Source organism: Diplotaxodon limnothrissa, linkage group LG18 (genome assembly GCF_057381915.1).
Source record: "Diplotaxodon limnothrissa isolate DT_005_m linkage group LG18, D_limnothrissa_male_GT1.1, whole genome shotgun sequence".
NCBI classification, from domain to species: Eukaryota; Metazoa; Chordata; class Actinopteri; order Cichliformes; family Cichlidae; genus Diplotaxodon; species Diplotaxodon limnothrissa.
In genome coordinates, this window is record NC_140613.1 from 17,648,780 (window position 1) to 17,671,020 (window position 22,241).

General features: G+C 40.6%; 1 protein-coding gene across 1 annotated transcript in view; it reads left to right on the forward strand.

The window, feature by feature from the left end:
• The first annotated feature begins 10,305 nt into the window (after nt 1-10,305).
• Nucleotides 10,306-22,241, forward strand: part of cdh2 (cadherin 2, type 1, N-cadherin (neuronal)) — a 64,114-nt gene continuing 52,178 nt past the window's right edge. The window contains exons 1-2 of the mRNA XM_085378785.1: nt 10,306-10,602; nt 12,239-12,347. Of these exons, the coding sequence (XP_085234911.1) occupies nt 10,543-10,602; nt 12,239-12,347 (169 nt within the window). The 5' untranslated portion in view covers nt 10,306-10,542. The remainder of the gene's footprint in view (nt 10,603-12,238; nt 12,348-22,241) is intronic.

The following is a 22,241-nucleotide window of genomic DNA, read 5'->3' on the forward strand; positions in this document are numbered from 1 at the left end:
ATACAAGATCTTTTCAATATTTTTCCTTCTGATTTGTCCACATGCAGATCATTTTATATCCTAAAACAAAGAAAGAAAGAAAATAGTCCTCCGAGGGAAAACAACAGGATAAAGAGGACTGCAGACAACGGCATATGGCCAGTATTATAACCTAAATCTCTGAGGGACGAAATCCATAATTTGGATATTGGGCAATGCATCCAGTTGTGGTTGTTGGTATATGAGACATTTGAACACTCAGTCAATGTTTTAAATAATAACGGCTTGTCATTTACAGTGTTGTTTTACCCACTTTATCAGTCTGATAACTGTATACTCAACAGTACCTTGATTTTTGAATTTCTCCTTTTCCTGAAATTGGGTTTGATTATTGCAAGTAAATATACTTCCAAATGGCCAACGGTATAATTTGAGCACAGCAGTCGACCAGTTTTTGAAGATGTCCCTGCTGATTTAGAAGGGTTGATGACTCAGTGTTTACCACTAATGTTTTCAATGAAGTATTTCCACTGAAAAACATTTCCACTGCTGGCAGCACTTGAAAACTCTCAAGGTGACCTCACCTCACTTCACATAGTTTATAGCTGGCCAGTACTTGCCAGTAACACGTCATCAAGCACCAGGCCCCGAAAAATATCACTTCCTACATTATAAATAACATTTGGGGTTTGGATTTTATTTTTCTTTTCGCTCAGCAGATTAGTGAATCTAGTTAGTGAATTGGAATAATGAATCAATAAGTTAACATTTTAAGGCAAACAAATTATTAACAAATGTAGCTTTTATTACTAGGGTGAGAAGCAGATGTTTATTTATATATCCAGTAAAGATAAAGTAACTTCACCAATAATTTGAGAGTAATACTCAACATAATTTCTCTAATTAATTCTGTTTTCAGTTCCAGGAAAAATCTGTCCCTTTCACAGCCTCATTCAAGTTAGTTGCACGCATCAGGTGTTTTCTGTGCAGTTTGTGAAATGCTTTTAGACATTCGCAGCAGTTTTTAAATATGGTAATATTTAACAGTTAAGTTGTAGAGATAATGAAGACGCTAAAACTTTAGGCACAATTAAAGGGAACCAGATAGTTGCTTGTCGTTTTTCGTTTTTCACATTGCACCCAGTCATTTATTACGGAGCCCCGCAGGGGACATGGGAGAAAAAAAATTAAGACGGACTTTTGCGAGATCTCGCAAAACTATCTCGGGATCTCGCAAAAGTTTTGCGAGATCTCGCAAAAGTCCGTCTTAATTTTTTTTTTCTCCCATGTCCCCTGCGGGGCTCCGTAATTATCAATATAAAGTTATCAAGCAATTTGAGACTGGGCAGTCTTAAACTTCAATAAATAAATAAATGTTAGAAGTAAAGAATTGACCACATAGTGCTGGGTGTATCTATACTGCTGTTAGCAGGAGTTAAAGTGCACTGGAATGATGTGGAATGGTGTTCTGACACCTAAAGTAAATGAGTATTTAAGTAGTAGTTTAACTAGTAGTAGTTTTCCATCTGCACCATTTATACATTAATGGTGCAGATGGAAGAGCTGCTCTCGTGGTACTGCAGCATCTAGCTCGTGCTACTAAAGAGCAGTGAACATAAATGGAGTACAGTGGCAGGTACTTTCAAATGCGTCTTTTCAAACAGCTCAACAAATCACAAATCACCCAACGAAAACTTTGTTTCTGTGCTGTTTGTCATACAATGTATCTCATTAGCTAAGTTTAAACTGGCTAGAAAAAAGTGTGACGGTCTAGCAGATATAGAGATGTAAGAAAAAACACATGAGAAGAAGATAAGCGATTATTTTTCAAAGGTAAGAAATGCTCAGCTCATGACATTTGATAAACTGAATTTTAAAGCTTGCATGTGTAATGTCCTAATTCACTATTACTTGATGTGTTGCTGAAGTGATGATCTTTTCATGTTGGGAAACATCTTGCATGAAAAACTCTGCAGCTTAGTGCAGGGTTGATCACAGTAATGCACTTTGTTGGACTGGTGCAGAGTATGGTGTGGCGTTCATGGTCAATTAGGTTAAATAAAGGGTCGCAGACGTCAATTTAAATTTATGGTGATGTTGTTGATTAGATTTACTGACCAAATTCTACATTTTATACTAGCTTCGTTCTGTGAGGGGTCGGAAATCAGCCATGATGGCCCATGAAACATCTGCTTGTAGCTTGTTAAACTCAGCTAGCTAAAGCCACAGAGAGCAGGAGAAGCGGCAGGACAGATCAGCTGATCACAACCTGCAAACAAAGTAAAATCTACTGAAGCTCACAATACAAATCATTGGCTGAGTTATTTCTAACTGATTCTTTTTCCCACGCTCCACTGCTGCACCTGATCTTAGGGTCCCCCCACCTGCCAAAGCCCACTTTAACCCCTGCCTGTAAGGTATGATTTGTAAATTGTCTTTGCAGTGTGCTCCAGGAATCCAAATCAGCCCATCCTGTCCATTAATTTAAAATGAAAAAAAAACAACATTAACCAAAAAACTATTTGCAATTACAACCTCATGAGCGCACCAGGGGCCATTGAAAATTTAAATCAAACAATAAAAGCTTAATTTCATTTGTGCGTTCAGATCATAGGACTGCGAATACAACAGTTGTGTGAGGCTGATTCATGTAATACCCCCCCTCTCTCTGGTTCCAGAATCCCGCTGACACAGCAGCTGTGAGAAATCCGTTGTGGTTGTGTGTGTGTATGTGTGGGTGTGGGATCTGTGTGTGAGTGGGAGGGTGAGTGTGGGTGTGTGCACCTCTGCCTGCGTGTGTGCATTTGTGTGTGTGTCACTGTGTGCGTGATTGTGTGCCTGTGCAGGTGGTAAGAGGGAGGGACAGAAATGCCTGTGAGCTGAATAACAAATCTAGCATACGGCACACCTGAGGAGCTGTCACTGTCATAATCAGCCGTTTATAATGCATGGCAGAAGGGGGACAGGAGTCGAGAGGAGGAAACGAGGACACAGTTGGTATCAAAGCTCTGTCAGTATTATATCCTTTTCTTTTATCCTCTCTATTGCTGCATGCAGAATTGAAAAGGTGAGGCAAGACTCTTTTTTTCAAATTCATTTTCACTCTGTTCAAATGTTCTATGAGTGATGCTGTGGATTTTTTGCTCAGCCACATTTGTCACATGTGAAAATCTGGACAGCTCTACTTCCTCCTTGCCTTCATCCTTTCTTCACACCCCACCTGGCCCAGCAGGTTTATGTCCGGACACCTCCTCCAGAGAGAACTCAAGGTGACACATAGTTCCTCAGGCACAGATGAGAGGCTGTGTCCCTCGGCTTCCTGACAACCGCCAGTTGGCCCCCTCGTTTCTTCCTCTTCACAACCGCACCAGAGTCTCTGCCCAGTGTGTACACGCCACCCCCCCCCCTCTCCACCCCCCCTCTTGAGCCCTGTGTTGTTTCAGTGCTAGCTAATCTATGGTTCAGCTGTGAGGGCCACAGGAGCGGCAGGTTGACTCAATTCCAGCTCACTGACACAATCATTCACTGCTTGCACTGGGAGTGCTGGGGTTGTGTCCGGGTAGCCAGAACGCTGCCTGTTAGACAGCCTGCCTGATATTTTTCTGCAGGGTCAGCAGAGACTTGGCCAAGCTAGCATCGTGATGGAGTAAATCAATGAAACCCAATTAGATACCAAGAAAGATGAGGGGGGTATTGAGGAGAAAAAGCACAAAGAGAGACAAAACAGGATCCTTAAGACTTTTTTTGGATGAAAACATCCTAAAGCACAGAATATCATATTTTTAAAAAACGGAACTGCAGATAGCTTCAGTGAAGATCCATGAGATTTCAAAAGCATTGTGTGAGACGTGCTTTGTCTGTTTAAGGAGTGTGGATTCTGTGAGTCACACTGATGAATCATTCTTTGGTTTAACCAAATATAGTAAAGCTATGACTAAGGAAACACCAGAAACACTGACCCTAAAAACTCTTCACTTCAAAGTCTTTGCTGTGTCCTACTGACCCTTCCTCAGCATCCCAGCGGGTGAAAGGAACAGTCATGAGTCTGTGTGGAGGGCGAGAGTAAAGGCAATATGTCTCATGATCACCTCCTGAGTGAGCCAAATGAGGCACCCTTCGCACTGAGCAACCTGCCACTAACATCTGCTGCTTTGGCTACAAGTGCCTTTCTATGCTATATAATTTGTGTGCTGCTTAATGGTTTGAAGCATTGTCTATGATACAAGGAAAGAACTGAATACAAAAACTACCATTAGTTTAACAAAAAAAATGCATTTTCTTATTGACATCAGTGGATCGTTTTTTATTTGTTTTTGTTTCTTTGGATGGCAGAGAGTTGCACATATTGAAGGCAAACACAAGTCTATCACTGGATGAAATCCAGGCAGAATCACAGAATGAACAACAATGCATTACAACCTTCTCTATATTGCTCATTTTTAGGTGCTTTATTTTTCAGCAATTATCTGTTCCAGATGAAAAGTGCAGCAATATTTTCAAAGTTAATGAAAGAAAAACATCACTTTTGATAACCTGCTGACTGCTAATGAGCTGTAAAGATAGCATTTTGCACCAGACAATAATCCTGTTCATACTACCGTAATGGGGAAAAAATAAATACTAATATCCACGGGCAAGCGTGTTGGAGTAGGTACTATGACAATTACTGTGAACGAGGATCATATTTTAATCTCATTAGAGCACACTATAATGTATCAAATCAACAATGTTGTCTTCAGTAAAATTCATAATGATCTTAATTTGGTTGTCCCTAAGACGATTGGTTTTATATTAAAAATAAGCATCTTAATTTTCTATGTTTAATCTATAATGATACACTATGATGATGTTTTATATTCACAAACTTTCTTTTTATAATTTGTTCCCCTTGTAATTGTAATGAACACACTGTACCGCTTTAAGCAATCTGACAAACTCCAAGAACAAGCCAGACCTTTGCCACCTTTTTAAGCCTGCAGTAATTATTAACACATTTTTGTTACCAGGCTTCTCCTTCATTTGCATTAAAGCAATCTAATAAATGTGAAAACTAAACTCTCCCAGCTGAAAACATGAAGATAACCAAAAAAAAAAACCCCAAAATCAAGCATTTATTGGGATAACCTCTAATCTCATTACCTCTGTGATTACAGGAAAAAAAACTGTCTTATTCCCCAACTGCCTCCAAAATTAAGCTCCTAATAAGAAAGCCCAGTGTGAGGTAGAGGGAGATGCAAGGGGTAGATCAGCAGCAGCACCAGCCTTCGTGTAAATCCACTGATGCCCCTGTGCTTAGACAGGCTGTTGGTCCACTCCTAAATCATATGGGCTGGGCTGTCACGGCCAAAGACCTTGTCTTCTTGCAGATCAATAGTGATAAGGGAAAATACATTTTTGAGCTGGAAATACTGAAGACAAAAGAGACAACAGATTTCAGAAAGCTCAGGAGGAATGTTTAAAGAATAAAAAGAAATGTTATGTGTCAATTTGGAAATTGATAGTCTCCCTGCATTAGCTTATCATTTAGGCAATGCAGTGTGGCCATGCAGTCGAGTGCTGTGAGTGTCTGTATATGTATGTGTGTTTTTTTGCAGAAGCCTTACTTTGATCTGTCATATAAGATAACATGGTGATATGACAGCATTATTTATTAAAGCAAACTTTCAAGTTTTGCTCCAAAAGCTCAAGTGACAGAATCACAGACGTGTAAAGGAAACTTGTTAAGCTGCTTTTCTCATTACCATTAGGATGTGCATGGCAGATATTTTATGCCATGTTTGTGGGTTGGGTCTGTGGATAGACTAAGATGTCTCAGCGCCTAATGACAGAACACTCCCATTAGCTTGTACTGTAGGTGACTGTGGGTTCTGTGCTAATGAGCAAATGTAGCACGCTAACACTCTAAGCTGAACTCTGAACAATAAATAATTGGGATAAGTGTCTTTTTGCACATGCGTGTGCCATTACAAATCAATAGCCACACTTTTATTGCATCACTAATTAAAGATGTTTTCTTCTCTCCTTGGGTTGCTCGGGAGTTCAACACAATTTCCCTCAATCAGGCAATCAATCACTATTAGATCTGTGTGGCACACCAGCATGCAGCAGACAGATGTGGCCTCCAGCAAAAAACTGCAATCCATAAATTGGGGCAGACACACACTTGTAAAAGCCCCGTGACTCCGTAGACATTGCCAGAGCTGCTTGCAAAGCAGCATTTTGCCTTTATTTGTCGACAAAGGGGGTGGCACCAAGCTGCTTTACTGACATGTCTTTTCACAAGAAATTACAGAGAGAAAATGCTCAGCAGAAATTTTCGTGCATGTCTCCCTTGCTGTTTGTCACTTTGCAAATAATAAAATATAATCAGATCCTTTCAAGGTTACAAAACTTCAGCCAAGTAACCGTGCAATATTTTCGTCAACATGCCACGCACTATGTGGAGGATGCGAAGCGGAAACCTTGCTAAAAATCATTGTAAAAAGCAGGAAAAAAACAGGCATATATCTGTGTACATGCTATACAGAGTTGCAGCTACACCACGTCTCTTTTTGGCTCTATTGTTCAAATGGAATAAAAGACTCAATGAGCTGATTTGGAATGAGAGGAGAATAATCAGAGCAATACGACGGTCCTTAGAGATCCTTTATTGAATGCATAACAATGAAGCTTGATTGAAATTGATAATGGCGTTGAGGTGCTCCTTTCCGCTCACTAATTTGTTCCAAAGCAACCTTTGACATGCATAGGACAATGACAGTGACAATGTAATTAGCCAATTGTTGAAGGAGGTCAAAATATGTGTGTTTTTACCCAAAGGGAATATATTTCAATGCTAAATACTACCATTTGCAAGATACAAAGCTGGGCCCACAAGTGTCATTGAATATTGTGATATACAGTAAATTTGGCTTTCGCAAGTAAATGCCTAAGCTCCGCATTACACTATGTGCGAGCAGAGGGTGAACTGTGTCATATTCCTGTATCAACACAAAGTCAGCATGAAGAAGTGCCGCGGATGTGAAAGTGCTGCTGACCTCGTCCATTTTTCTTCCAGTGCGGTCAAGGCCACCGTGCTGCAATACACCACACAACATCCAATTGTGCAGACTAAAAGGTGTGGAATCGAGGGCTCCTCCGGGCCACCGGCCCCCAGACACCTGTGCTTATGAGAGTCAACAGCAGTGTCAGCATCACCACCAACATGCATCATATAGCTGCCTCACACACGCTTGCAAAACAAAGTTATCTGTCTGCACACAGAGTCGCTCAGGCCGGAGAATATATTATCCACAGACTGCAAAGTGACCTTGATGGCAAAAATGTTCTCCTCTACATTTTGAAGCCAAAACATGTGTTGCACGAAGACTTCTTGGGGGTCTCAGATTGGTATTATGCATCATGCAATGTGATATTGTTTAATTGAATGCACCAAGTCCAAATTGGATTCCCACTAACGCCTCCTCTCGTCCCTGCCTAGACAAGTACTGATGAAAGATAACCGCCTCTGCATTAATCAAAGAGATGGAGCATTTTGATCCCACTCTCAATTAGATTACATAAATGTAACAATTTGTACAAAATGTGATATCAATTATCAGCAGGTCATTCGGTTTGATCTCTTGCCCTATTCTGTCACAGCAAAGAAAGGAAGGGCACGTGAAATGTGGCTGCCTTTGGTAAATAACTGGCTTTCCTTAATCGACGAAAGAAAGGGAAACGTGACCACAACAGTTTATCTGTGACAGGTGTGTGTTATATTCATTTTTGATGTGCATTCTTCTTCTTCTTCTTCTGTTTACATTAATGAACGGTTTAATTATTACTTTTAATCATCAGGCGTGTTAATTGATAACAGAAGAGTCAGAGGTGACTTAAGTCCCATTTCTGCAAGAAGGAAGCACTTAAAAAACTGAAGAAGCTTCTCGGATGAGAGGTGAAACAACTTAAAGAAGTCCAGACGCTTTTCTTTGCAAGCTTTGACTACAATGACCTGGATGACTGAGAACCTTCACAGACACACTTAAAAAAACAAAACTACACATCGTTTGCTTCTCGTATGTGTGTATGTGTGTTGCGTGTAAGAGGAATTTAATGGTGCTTGCTGTTGATTTAGGATTACAACAGACTCTCAGGAGTGGATGGTTTGATTTGTAGGAGTGGAGGCAGCATCACACGCCTACTTGTCTGTACCTGAAACCGCCAATAACTTGGAAAACAATAGATTGCCCAGGAGGGGGTGAACCGAAAGTCAGCCTTTGTTTATTATTTGCAGATGGAATAAGTATTTTTTTCCCTCTCCCCCATCTACAGAAATAAAATATCTCAGATGCGATCTCTTTCGTGGAGCTATCTCATGATAGTTAATTAGGTGTCAGCAGCACAACCCAGGTGACTTAACCTTCATCAGGCTGTATCACATGAGGAGGCAATTTAAGAGAATTATTCATTGTGTCTTTGAGTGGAACATGAAAAAAATATCTTTGCTTGCAAATTCTAAGCTGAGGAAAGATGAATAGACTGCAGAATTCCAAATTCCAGAACGAGTGAGCCATTTATGAAACAATGAGCTTGTTAGCCTGTGATGGGGTGCTCAGTGTATATGTGTATATGCATGTGCACATGTGTTTGTGTGTGTGTTAGAGAGAGAGAGAGAGAGATATCAATAAAGGATAACCAAAGCAGATTCACACCCTAATCACCGATAAATACCATACCATACCATACCACCTTTATTTATAAAGCACTTTAACATAAAACCAGAGTTCACAAAGTGCTGTACATGCTAAAAGCATAAGTAAAGAAAATTAAAATGAGATAAGATCAAATAAATAACTAAAAAACTAAAATAAATTGAAACATGTCAAAACAAATTGAGTCAACCCCTCTAATCAATGCCAAAGGCTTCAGCGAATAAATATGTTTTAAGAAGACTTTTAAATTCAGAGAGAGAAGAGGCCTGCCTAACATGCAAGGGTAGATCATTCCACAACTTTGGAGCAACTACAGCAAAAGCATGATCACCTTTAGATTTATACTTAGTTTTTGGTACCTTAAGGAGCTGCTGATTGGCGGACCTAAGGGAACGGGGAGGTGTATATGGTTGTATACACATACACACTGGACTTTCTGGACATTGTTTTTGCACAACACTGGTCACTATATTCTTCATTTCCAGTTAATACTTGTACAGCTGCTGTTATTGTGTATATATTTATTTATATTTAGATTTCTTCATACATTCTTATATAGTTCTATATATTGTGTATTTTGTTGTACAGTTATTTTATTTTCAACTTTAATTTATATATTTTATCTTATTCTTCCCAGTTAAATTTACCCTTCATTCTAATTTGTGTTGTACAGTTATTTCATTTTTAACCTTAATTTATATTTTATTCCTTCCTAGTTAAATTTACCCTTTTTAATTTTTCATATTTATTTCCTATCTTATTCATAGCCTTTCCTTTTTTTGTTTTCTTTAGGTCACGAGCAGTTGTCCAAGCATTTCACTACATATCGTACTGTGTATGACTGTGTACGTGACAAATAAAATTTGAATTTGAATTTGATTTGTAGTAGCTCCGAGAGGTAGGAGGGGGCCAGGCCATTAAGATAAATGATAATCCTTAGGATGTAACATGCAGCAAACAATATTTATCCCAGGGCTGGTGTGATCTGAATGTCACACCTAATGATCGGTAAAATCTGGGCTGTTTTTCATGCCAGCTGACAGACAGCTAACTGGTTTACTGATGCCCATGACATTCAAAAAGCATTTTCTTTCTCAGAGGAGTCTGGAGCCAATGACCAAAGAGTTTGGCTGGGAAACTATAAGGAAATACCAAAATGCTCCACTAAATGTGTGGCAATCATCGCTAAATAACTGTGTGAGTCTTTGGTTTGATACACTACTAAAACTTTTTAATACCTATGTATATGAAAACCATATACTGCGTTTGGAATCAGGACACTAATGTCCAATTAGCAGTTTTGTAATCGTGTATCTTTTCAGGCTGGAAATGTAAACCTATAGTTGTTTCTTCTACGTTTGAAAGCATACTTTCATTTGATGCATACTTTACCTATAAGACAGACAACAAGAACAACAACAGCAATAAAAATGCCATGTCAATAGTCATTAGACGAGATAGCTAAAGAGAACCCGCTCCTTTCCAATAGTGAAATTGGCTGTGTCACCGGCAGGGAGAGACAGTGAGATGGGCGGTTTATAGACTAGTGGCCGGGGCTTTTTTTTTTTTTTTTTCGTTTTCGTGTCGGACTGGATGGGAGGGCGCAGCAGCCTCAGTACCAGGCAGTGCTCTTCCCTCCGTCAGCTACGGACTGGATAGATAGAGACAGAGGAGGAGGCTGCTACATGCTGCCGCCGCTCCTGACGCTGCTCCTGCCTTTGTCGTAGAAGGATCTCTCTTTTTTTCTCCATCGAGGGCTGTACTTGAGTCAGCGGGATATTCTTTTTTTTTTTTTAATTTTTAAATTTCTTTTTTTCTCTCCCTTTCTTTTCACGGATTCGGAGGGAATTAAGCATTCACGGGCGTCCAAATGTGTTCCTTACACGAGGGCAGCGGTCTGCTTCTGCTGCTGGTCTTGGCAGGACTGCAGGTAATGTAACGTGTAAAGCGGCTTCCAGCAGGAGTTACACCGGACAGTTTCGCCGCTTGTTTTCTTTCGTAGCGACGCTGTTAATGTTGAGTTTGGGGAAGCCGGGCACGGTGCTTAGACCCTCCAGCGGCCACTTTACATTGTGTGCAGTTTGATAAAAACAGTACACAAAAATCCGCTGTAAAGTGGCTTTGACTTAAATGGCTTCTTTCTTTCTTTTCTTCTTTTTCAAGAGATGCTGCGTGCGCATTTTAGCCAAAAAAAACAAAGAAAATAATCATTTGGATGATTTGCAATCATTTTGTAGGCTAATGTGTTCTCAGTTGGGCGATACAGGCCCACGTTAACCTAGTTATGACTTGGTTATATTTAGTTTGGTTTAATATTTATGTAGATTGCTGCAGCGTGTCTCTGCCCCCCCGGGCGAGTTAATTGCATCTGTGGTAGAAAAGAAAAGTCTTTAAGATGAACAATGAAAAGTAGCCGACTACATGTTATTGTGGTAATTTCACCTCAGTGATGGGATAATGATTGTTGTCCAGCCTTAAGGTTGGAACCCCTCTGTGTAATGGGGTGACTTGTGGAAATGTATTTATTTTCATTAGTCAGACACTTTGAGCAACAGGGGAAAAAGCAATCAGGCAGTTAAATGAAAGCTTTTTGGGATCTGAAAAAACTGCAACTGTGATTTATGTTAACATTTGTATCTAGAAATATACATCCCTTATTCTAACGTGCCAGACTTCCAGCTCTGCTCCTCCTCCTGCTCCCCCAACCCCTCCTCTCTGCCAGCATTTTCCATTTAAATTCCTCTGATTAAGAATGGCAAGTGGCACGGATACTCACAATGCTCTTTTTCAGCGGGGCTCCTCTCGTCTTACATTCTTTTGAGAGTGCACGCAAAGAAACAGGGCCAGGCCTCCCTTCCTAAGAGCTGTTAGTTGGCTACATTTGGGCATGCCTGGAGACCAGAGCATTTTTTTTTAATAAGTATACCCTGCGTGTGTTCTTCACAGTCGCTGTTTTCTTTGTTTGGCGCAAAACTCACTCTTTATGGAAACACAAGTTTCATAAGCTTTGTTTTCTTTCTTTACAACAGCCACATTACTCTCTAAATATCTTGTCCCCCCAACTACAGCTTTCTTCTTGAAATTGGGGGGGGATATAAAAAGGAACATATTGATCAGTCACAACCTCGCAGAGTCTTTAGAAAACGCTGTGGTTTGAGGGTGTTTATTCAGACATTCACACGTAAATGTTTATTCCCTCAACAGTGGATTGTTAGCATTTACTTTTTATTCCCTTGTTCCTGTACTTCAAAGTGAAGAGTGTTTGTCTAGAGCAGTGTGTTGATCAGAGGGGCTGGCCAAGAGTGTTGGCTATTACCCTGTGCCTGGGCCCCTACACAGAGACAAATGGAGCTTGTTCTTGCCTAGCCATGCTTTTTGGCTAATGCTTAACCCTTTTGGCCTCATTATCCTAATTGCGGTCCCTGCTATAAAAACAACAGATGCTTTTGTACAACTGTAGGGACTTCAGAACGTGACCAAGGGGTTTCAGAGGCAACAGGAGTGCATTTCTGAAGGTTGATTTATGACATTGTTGCCCCTTTCCCACCCCCACCCCACTATTACAGATTGCAGCAGAGGGCAGGGGTGCCCCACCATGCAGGCCAGGCTTCTCTGAAGATGTATACAAGGTTGTGGTGCCAGATATCACCGAGAAAGGACAGCCCCTTTTTAACGGTAAGTAGTGAAACATTCCTTGCCCTGTTATGTCTCTCCTTGAGGGTGCGAGTGTGTGCATGCATGCATATCAGTTGAGCGTGCTCACCTACCTCCATGTGGTACAATTCAGGGAGGATCAGAACAAGCCTGACAGATTTAAACAATTAGCTTTAGTGCTGTTCTGTGGTATTGCAAGTCATGTAGTTTGCCTTGTAAACCAGCTTAAATGTGCCTCAGCTTTTTATGGCTCTTTTCTGCTTTGCTTGCATGGTGGTTTTTTTTCTCATCTCAGAGCAAGTTGAAAACCAGGCACATTGTTAGCTGACTGCTGGGCAAACACTGTGGCTACATTAGTATTATTATTATTTTTAGTTTACCTTTTTAGCAACTAATATCTGGTGGATCAAAACTTGTTGAATCCAGTGAAGATGTGACTCCTGTTGCAAAGCGTTGAAACCCAATTACTCACACATTCGAACACTTACACAACGTTAATCAAGCAAATAGTTTAGTTATTAAACATTCCCTGCCTTCCAATGAAGGGATGAATCATTTTCATTATCTTATGCCATTGCATTGCAATGTGTTGTCATAATTTATCATCACTTCTGTACAGATTTCAATCAAACTCGTTAAACATTTTGCCTGTTAGGTCAAACACTCAAAAGTTCCTGCTACAATGGTAGTGTTCTCAACTACAGGGTGACACTGCTAAGCCCACTCAATAGCAGTAATAACAGCAATTTAAATATCCTGGGGAATGTTTGTTACAGCAGTAGTCCTTCTTTGCTGAACACAGAAGTGGGTTTTATGTTTTTTCCAGCATATAAACTGGTGCAAACAAGAAAGTAGCAGTTCATTACGTTGCAGCAGGCATGACCAATACTGCTTCTTTGGAGTTTAATATTGGTGAAATGAGGATGCAGCTACTGTGAAATGGTACGCAGGTCTGGAGACGGTAATAAAAGTGGAATATATCACCGTTGTGCCATCAGAAGGGTTAGAGCCTTGAGGTCATTTGGACTAGTAAACATTCTCGATTTCACAGCGCGTGCCTAAAACTCGCACGCTGCCGTTGGTGTGAGTCTGTGGGGTGGAGGTGGCGGGGTAGCAGTGCCGAGGGAAGAAAGAAAGGAGCGAGGGAAGAGAGTGCTCCGATGGGTGGGTGCAGCTTTCACTGGGCTTTACCTTGTGCACAAGTTCCTGTTTGATCCAGCAGGTGATGGATTTCCCTCCTTCGGCTTGTGGATGAGCCGTGACTGGGGGTAATCAGGTTCTCTTTTGTTTGCCCCCACACTACCCCCCTTACCTCCTCTTTTCTCTGCCCTCCCCTCCCCCAGACACATTGCTGCTCTGTGGAGATTTCCTTGACAGAGTGGGGCACTCCTGTGTCATTGTAATGCAGCAGAGCTCAGCAGCGTGGGATGATGTTAATGAAACTGCATTCTCTAATGAAAATCTCCTGTGGCATGTTTTGAAAGACAAAGCCCCCACAGTGTGAAGAGTATTCCCAAAGTTTTACAACGTTGCTTTCACCATGCTGGTGTAGAATATTGCTTTTCACTAGCAAGCTTTTATTTTTTTAACTAATGCTTTTTTAGCCACGCTGAGCAGGCTGACGCTTTATGTTTCCTCGCATTTCATTAACGTCGTCAATTGTGAGCCTGGAGGTTTTAAATAACGAATCGGAAAGACACTGGCTGAATTGTGGAGTAGCTGATTAACCAATGAAGGTTCATTTCAGTATGCAAAGTTTTCTCTTTAAGTTGTTGGTGAAGGGTCACCAGATGTCTGATGGTTTGATTAGTTTATTTGAAAGAGGATCTTCTGGAGTGGCCCATGTAATACTATCAGTGCATTGCGTCTGGTGTCAGTAACATGAGTCCTTTGATCATATGATTTTGCATTTGACCCCAGATGCATTAGACACCTCGGAGGTGAGTCGTCTGACATCTTTGTCCCATCTAATTGCAGCGTCGTCTTTGCCATTGAATGACAATACACATCCCGAGGCCTGTAAGACCTGGAAATGGTGGCGGTTCACATGGAAACTGCTGACATTGTATGCGCTAATTTAAAGACATCCTGTGGATTTAATGATAGGAACTGTGGCCAGCCAGTTAACAATGTGTATTTAGTAGTAAGCGTTAATCAGGTTTGTGTAAAGCAGACTTTAACTGTTTGCTAACCACGTGAAAGCCCATTGATTTTCATTAGATTGGTAATAATTAATTGCATCAAAGTAACATGGCGGAGCAACACACAGAAAAGTCAGGGAGTACAACTATTCTTTTATGAGGATTCCTCTACAATGAGCCATTCAAGGGAGGCTGTGCTCATTGTTTGTAGATGCCAAACCACATCAGGCATGGGCAGTTGGGCGCTATGTCTCCACGGGGCTGGATATGACCTTGCTTTTAGGCCGGAATATTTGCTTTGGCCTGATACTACCGAAGAGAAATGACCAAACATAGTTGTTTATTATCAGACCATCACACATGTGAAGGCAGTGCTTCCCCCTTATCTAGTTTAGTTGTTTGACAAAGTGACTTTACTAAATTGCATTTAATTTCAGGTAGGCTGCGGCTGCGGGTGGTTTGCTCCTGGGTTTCTAATGGAATCCTTGCGGCTTTGGAGAGCTGACACACATTGTGCCGTTTTTTTCTAGATGAAGCCTTTAAAGCAGGGTTGCAAAGCGAGTTTGTTGAAGCATTATTCAGCAGAGGTTTCCCTCCCTAAAAACTGGGTTAATGAAAAGCCCAAAAGCTTAATTGAGTTTAATACACTCTCTTATGCTGCTGTTCTGCTATCCCCACCCCCTCCCAACCTTCTATGCTGCTTTCATTTTTCTTTCCTCCACCCCTGAGCCCCGAGTTTCACTTATTTTCTTGACAATTATGGGAGCTCTGGTGATGAAAAAGAAGTATGTTTATAGTCAGCTTTGGCCTTGGTTCAAGTGCTTTATATGTGCTGGTGTCAAGAGGGCCCAGTTGGCTGGCTGGCTCCACGCATGACTTGGAGGATGGATTTACAGTTGACCGGTTTAATAAAGGGATTGAAAAAAGCAGCATCAATATCAGCGAGTAGAATACATCAGGAAAATGTTTCCAGGCTAAATATATCTTAGAATTTGTAGTAAATGTATTATTTTGACTAAATGCACCTCTTTGCTATGTTTGCAAACCTTTTAGACAAACCGATTTTACTCTTTTGGCAGAAGAACAAATCTGTTTGGAAATTCTAAAATTCTGAACCAGATAAACCCAGTATGTTGTTTTTCTGTCTCTCTGCTCTGTGTTAACTTTCTAATACAGCCGGGGCCACTCATATGTGTTCAAGGGGCCCCAGTGTTTGGTGAGACATGACCCTGCTCGACCTGCTCTGTAAACTGGACCTAGTGCTCAGCAACACACTCAACCTTTCTGCCTAGCCTCAAATTGGGAATGAGGTTGTCGGGGGTTTCCTGATGAAGTATAGATAAATGGAATACCAGCCAAAAAGGTCCTGACCCATCACCGGGGGAGGCCGCAAATGCATAGCACTTCTACCTTATGTTATTCTGACCCGCAGAGATGATCATTCATCACTTAGAGACACAAACGCAAATTTAAAACCTAGGGTTTTTGAGACGTATGCAGGTTTCTAAGCATTTGCCCTCCAACAGCATGATGGACAGTAGGTAACTATTATGGTTTTTGTTGAGTGGACCGAGAGTTGTATGGATCTGCCTTAGGAAAAATCTATAGAGCTCTTTTGTTTGTTGAAATATTTACTGATAACTCCGAAAAACAGGAGAAACAGGATATTTACTGAGCTGTTGAGATCTCTGTTTTTGGGATGTGTGAGATGGATCTATTTTTTGAAACTCTGTGGCAGCACTTGGCATTTTAATCTCAAAAAATGACTTTATTGATATTCAAATTCATTTTCGAGACGGGATCCATAGGCACAGAGTAACTACCATGCAGTATGGGAAAATTAGGAGCACTACGAGGAGACGCTCGTCCTTTATATTATATTTTCTTTGTATTTCATGTATATTCTTTGTCGCTGCGGAACAACGGGACCATGGCCATCTTTCTCTTTTTACCTCCCTTCATTTTTTTAAGCTAAGGCAGCACTTTCACTATAACTTTGTTCAAAAGAGCAGTCCGCTGCCCCTGCCTCCCTCTTTTTTTTTTTCCTCAAAGTGAATCAATGAATTCAGGGTCTTTGTTTGCTGAGATCAATATGTTGTAATGAAGGCTGCGCTCCAATTCCCAGCTAAAGAATCACTGTCGGGTTCGGGTTGAATTTGTTTTATTCTTTATTGTTATCAGCCTGCATACATTTGCTTTCATCTGACTTCACTCTACCTTTTCTTTCCTGGGAGCAGCGTGGCCTAGATAACCACCACATATTGTGACGACAGATTGAATCTTGGCAGCAAATGGTTTTGGAGAGTAACCTCTTGTAAGTTGCCGGCAATATAACAAGGAAACAGAGTGACTGGAGTGCCATTGGTAATAACATCGCAGTCATTTGTCAGAACATTATAGCTCCATTGCAATCCTAAGGCTATACTGTAACAGTGAAATACTAGTAATGTTAGCGTATGAAAGCAAATACACCTATTTGTAGCTAAATTGTGTGCGCTTCCTGAGCCTGCTGTGCGGCATGATTTTATAGGATGCATTTTATTGGTGTCTGAACTTAGCTGAAGTTTTCTCCGAATCAAAGCTAGTATCAAATTAATGCTCCATATTTGGAGGCAAATGGGCAGACACTGGCTTGAAGCTTCTTATCGCCTCAGTTCATGTCCCTCTTATCAGTTACAGGCCCTGCCCTCTACAATGGGCACCTAACAGCATACCACTGACACTTGGAAGTAGTTAAGTTGCCCTTCTGTCATGCCTGTGTGTGTGCGTAGGAAGTTCGACCTTGGCATATAATTAGCTTGTTCTGCCCAGAGAGGTCTCGGTGGAGGTGGAGGTGACGAAGTATAATGGTGACTGAAGCTTCTATAACCAGCTAGGTTTAAAGGCTCTGTTAACATAAGATTTGACAGAAAATCGGCTGTCAGGCCGTGCTATATAATTTTGACTGTGACTGGTGTGTCGTAAATGGTCCTTTGCCTCTCGCATAGTGTACACGTGGAACTCCATTTGCCAAATCACAATTTTAATGTCTGTTTTCAAAGCGCAGTGATTGAAGATGGATTTGAGAAGCAGGGATTTCACAATAGAATTCCTTCACGTGATCATATGAAGGTTAAGGGAGTTTATGAGTTTTTATCTTGCCACGTTTGCAGTTACTAGTGACATGAAAAAGATCTGGAACATTCCTAGTTATTGTGATTATGAATGCCTGGCGCAGTGGTTCTGATATGTTTTATTTAATGTGAAGAACACCCAGAACGTGTAATAGATGACCCCGCCGTGTAATGAGGCCATGTATAAATAGCTGTATTGACCTGACTTTCTGCATATATGTCTCTATATAACTGGGCTAGTATTATTTTTCACAAGTGAAATGCTAGAACCAGTGTGGAAAAAAAGAAAAGAAAATGCCAGCTTGCACCTAGAAGACAATACATCATCACTTTGGAGTGAATTGTTTTCTTTTCTAGGGTCTGATTTGTGGATTTCAGCGTCATTTTTCTTCTGTGGGAGAGCCTTTTTTTGGCTGGTAGAGCAAACAACTCCACGTCTCTTTCACAGATTCTGTCTCTACAGAGAAAGCGCTCTTTGTAGTGTTTCTCCAGCTGTTTATTGTGCAATAACCCTGTTCGATTTTGCCCACAGTTTCTGTCTGTGCTGTGCTTGTTTTTCTCATTATGTTAAGCTACATGAGTGCACGGAGTCCTCACGTTTACGCTGGCAGGCATGTGAAAGGAAGCCCCTCCCACTCCCCCCGCTGCTTCTCACTCTTGTTAAATCTTTTGTTCGTAAGGCGTTACATTTAACTCCAGCCTTTTTTGCTTTCCACCAGAAAAGTAGGCATTCACTTACTGCTCAGGTGTAAAAGTCGTCGGCATTACCTGTCTTGCATAGCTACGAACGACAGACAGCGGGCAGACAATGCAGTCTTTGAGCGCAGGGTCAAACCAGGAAGCTAATACTCGAATGAATATATTAATGAGATAGTTTGTGCAAAATAAAGACTGAACAAGCCTTGTCTTTAGCCTTTTTTATGTATGCAAGTGACACACATATCTCACATATTTCAAGCCTCAAAATCAAGAGACTACAAGAATTGGCTTTGTATTATTCCTCTGACAAAAGCAAACAAGTGAAATTTGAAGCATGGATAGATTAATTGACCCACATACTGTCGCCGTGTTCACAAAGGCCCAGTATCCTGCTTAGGAAGAGGCCAGTTCAACTATTGTGTTCTGCTGCAAGCTGAAATTTCAATGCACCAGCATTTTTCTGGACACTAGCCTCTTATGACTTGCTAGGTTGTATCTTGTGACATTCTCCATGTTTGATCCAGTCCTCTATCACCTCCACCACTCGCCTTTTTTCCCTTCCCCCTCTGCGTCATGATGAGTGCTTTAAGATGGAGGAACTCCCCTGGCTCTATATAATGATTGATGTGCCTTAATTGGGTAATGCAAGGACAGTACTGTAGCATTTAGTCCTTTTACTTTGTTTCTTTCTTTCTTTCTTGGTTGCAGTGACCTTGGTTGAATACATATATATTATATATACATATATATATGCAAACTAGGTCCTAAAGCTTTCAGTGTAATATTGATTTGGACTGGCGATTGTAAATATTTCTTTACATTCTCTCCCCACAAACTGTTGGCTCATCATATGTAGCCCACAGTATTACTCGTCTCAAGTGATCTACTGTTACCAGGCCTTGCTGACACCAGTGTCTGCCAACCCCAGGGATATTATCAGAATCAGAATCAGAATACTTTATTGATCCCTGGGGGAAATTAAAGTATTCTGATTCTGATTCTGATCCATTATGATTGACCTACAGCAATTTCTTGCCTCCATTTGAGCATGCACTATAGCAGTAAGCAACATATCACTTTGCGGTCTGTGTTGTCTAAGTTTATATTAGCTGTGTCGATATTTACTAAGACATTAAAGATCTCGGAGAATGTCACCGTTTTCCCCCCCCAGTTGCACTGCCTCCTCAGCAGAACAGGGTCTGCAAGGGTAATGTTTTTTTTTTTTTTTTTTTCTAATTGGTTATGCAAACTGCAGGTCTGATAGTTCAAAGCATGTTTAACCAAGATATATGGTGCTTAGGTACGTAAGAACAAAGAACAGGCATGTTTGAATCTGATTTCGATTGGTATCGCTCTTGTTATGAATGTACCTTTTCTGACATTTGTGTGTTTCCTTGCTTTTGTCCTTCCTATTCTTTATGAATTGAACAGCATTTGCTAGAAACCGTAAGCTAGCTATACAGTCAAGTAGCTACATTAGCAAAGCTTTGCTAGAAGTGGCTGTAAGATTTCTGAGATATAAATGTTACCGCAAAACTTACTTATACTTTCATATGAGATCTTAGCTAGCAGTGGTGTGGTTTGCACAGAAGAAAACTTGAACAAGGGAAGCTATATAACTCCTTGTTACAATGCAATGCCATACTCTTTGGATGCTGCGTGATTTGAGCTGGTTTCCTCCCACAACAGGACACTGACCCAAAGCAGAGCTTCAAACTTTGCAAAAACTAAAGTTTTAACAAAAGAAGCAGTCAGTTGTACATTGCCTGTAACAATGGCAGATCTCAAATGAATATTAATGAGATATGTTTTTGCAAATGTGCAAAATAACGAACAGAGCAAGCCCTGTCTTTAGCCTTTTTATGTATGCAAGTCACACACACAGGTCACACATATTTTAACCCAGATTTGAACCCCATTTTAAGCAGAGTGCACGAACTGGCATTATGTATATTTTTTTTACAACACAAGTGAGATTTGAGGCAGAGGTATGTTAAATCAGCTTTTAAGAATCTATCCATGTTTAACAAGATTCAGATGAAATGTGTCTAAACAGGCAGAATTTGCAAGTCCTGCAAGCCTTTGACTTCTGCATTATTCTTCAAGATATTCAAATATTAAAAGCAAAAATATATTTTAGGTGAAACTTAAAACTTCTATTCAGCTACCCTAAAAACAACAACAGCATTGTGATGTCAATTATAGGGCATATTACACATGTCTGCCTATTCTCACCTGTCAAAGCAGCTCAGGTATTGCCACTATTTTAATGGCCACTTTCTTCCAAGTACTGGGCCATGCTTAGTGTCCCGAGTTCTTCCGTACTTGTTCATTTTCTTTATGGCTTTATATCATTTTATCCTGGGCAGATAGAATCTGCCTGTGTCAGAGAGCTGGCAGCAGCTGCCCATTAGATCTGCATGAGCACTAATATTAAAATCAATATTTACATTCCTAACTTTGAAATCTTATTCTGCATGTCAGTGTTTTTTTTTCTTTGTTTAAATTAGCAGGAAACCTGTTGGCACACTTGTCTAGATTCCAAGATGGTTGTGGTGGGCAAAAACACATAGCTGGAAGAAGAAAATCATAGCTGTACTAGTGGAAGGTGAGATCAGATAATTTGCCCAATGCCATGAAGCAGTCAAGGCCATGAAACTACTATGAAATCCCAGCTGTTTCCATAGTTTAGTCTCTTGACGCCTGAAGCAGAAAAAGTAGTCTTAACAAAAACCTTCGGGTCAGACGTTAGACTGGTGCTGTGCTTTACAGCGTGCAGGTGCTGCTGTTTTCTGGTCACTCATACTGATCTTTTTTAGCCAAGGGAAATGCATGGCAAGTACAGTGTATCTGTTTTCCCATACAGGGTGTTGTGTGATTCAAGGTTAAAAAACAACAACAAAAAACTCAATAAGGCCTTAAAGAAGTTTCAGAAATCACTCTGTATGCTGTGAATGTGGATTCGAAAAAGTCAGAATTGGTCGAGAGAATTGCACGTCTCTGCTCTTTATCTTTTTCCCTTTGTGTATATTTCTAAAGATCAGAAAGTAGTGAGTTGAACTATTGCTCAATAAAATTGAACTTTGACGAACTGAACATTCATTGAAAACACAATAGAAGCCCCTCAATAGCTTTTTAGATAGAGTACCAGAAGTCGTTACACTTTGTATGCCCTGGATTTGAAGATGCTGAACAACATCCCACCTACCTTCCATCTGATTTCTCACAAATAGAATATGCTCGGTCTTACTGTATATAGGTCCTGTGTCAGTTCTTCGCTGTCACACTAAGTGATCTAAATGTTGTGACCTTTGAAGAAGATAAGCTTCCTTTGGCTGACTTGAAGAGTTTGGAATAACGCCTTGAACCATTAATTCGCGGCACTGCTAACCATACGAGGGCTATGAGCCAAGGTTATTGACCTTTCACGCCTGTCACTAGTGATAGAGGGACCCACACCCAGAAGGGAAAATAAAATGTGCTTATTAAGGAGCCGAACTTTGTATCGAACCGAGGGGGCAGCTTTATTCTCCAGATTTTTTTTTATTAGTTTTTTTGCTTTCATTTAAATTATTACTGTATTTTTTTTAAACAGCGTTTGACCAATTGTTTTCAAATAAATTAGACAGCGAGAGCACATACAGCTAGAATTACACAAAATCACAGTGCTTCTATGAATATGTCTGGGGAGAGATCGGGGTATGTAATGTGCAGACTCCATGGAGGATTAAAACTTGGAGCACAAAACACATTACAGCAGCCAATCTTAAACTGAGGTCATTATTATCTGATGGATTCAGAGCCACTTGCGAGCCTTTCTGCAAAGATAATTTGAAGGACCTTGGAGTTTTATTTCAATCACAAATCTTTCTTCTTTGGTTTTTTGTTTTTTGTCTTCACTTGCTTATGCTTTATTGCGGCTGAAAGACAATGGGGTAATCTAACAGGCAGAAAAACCATTT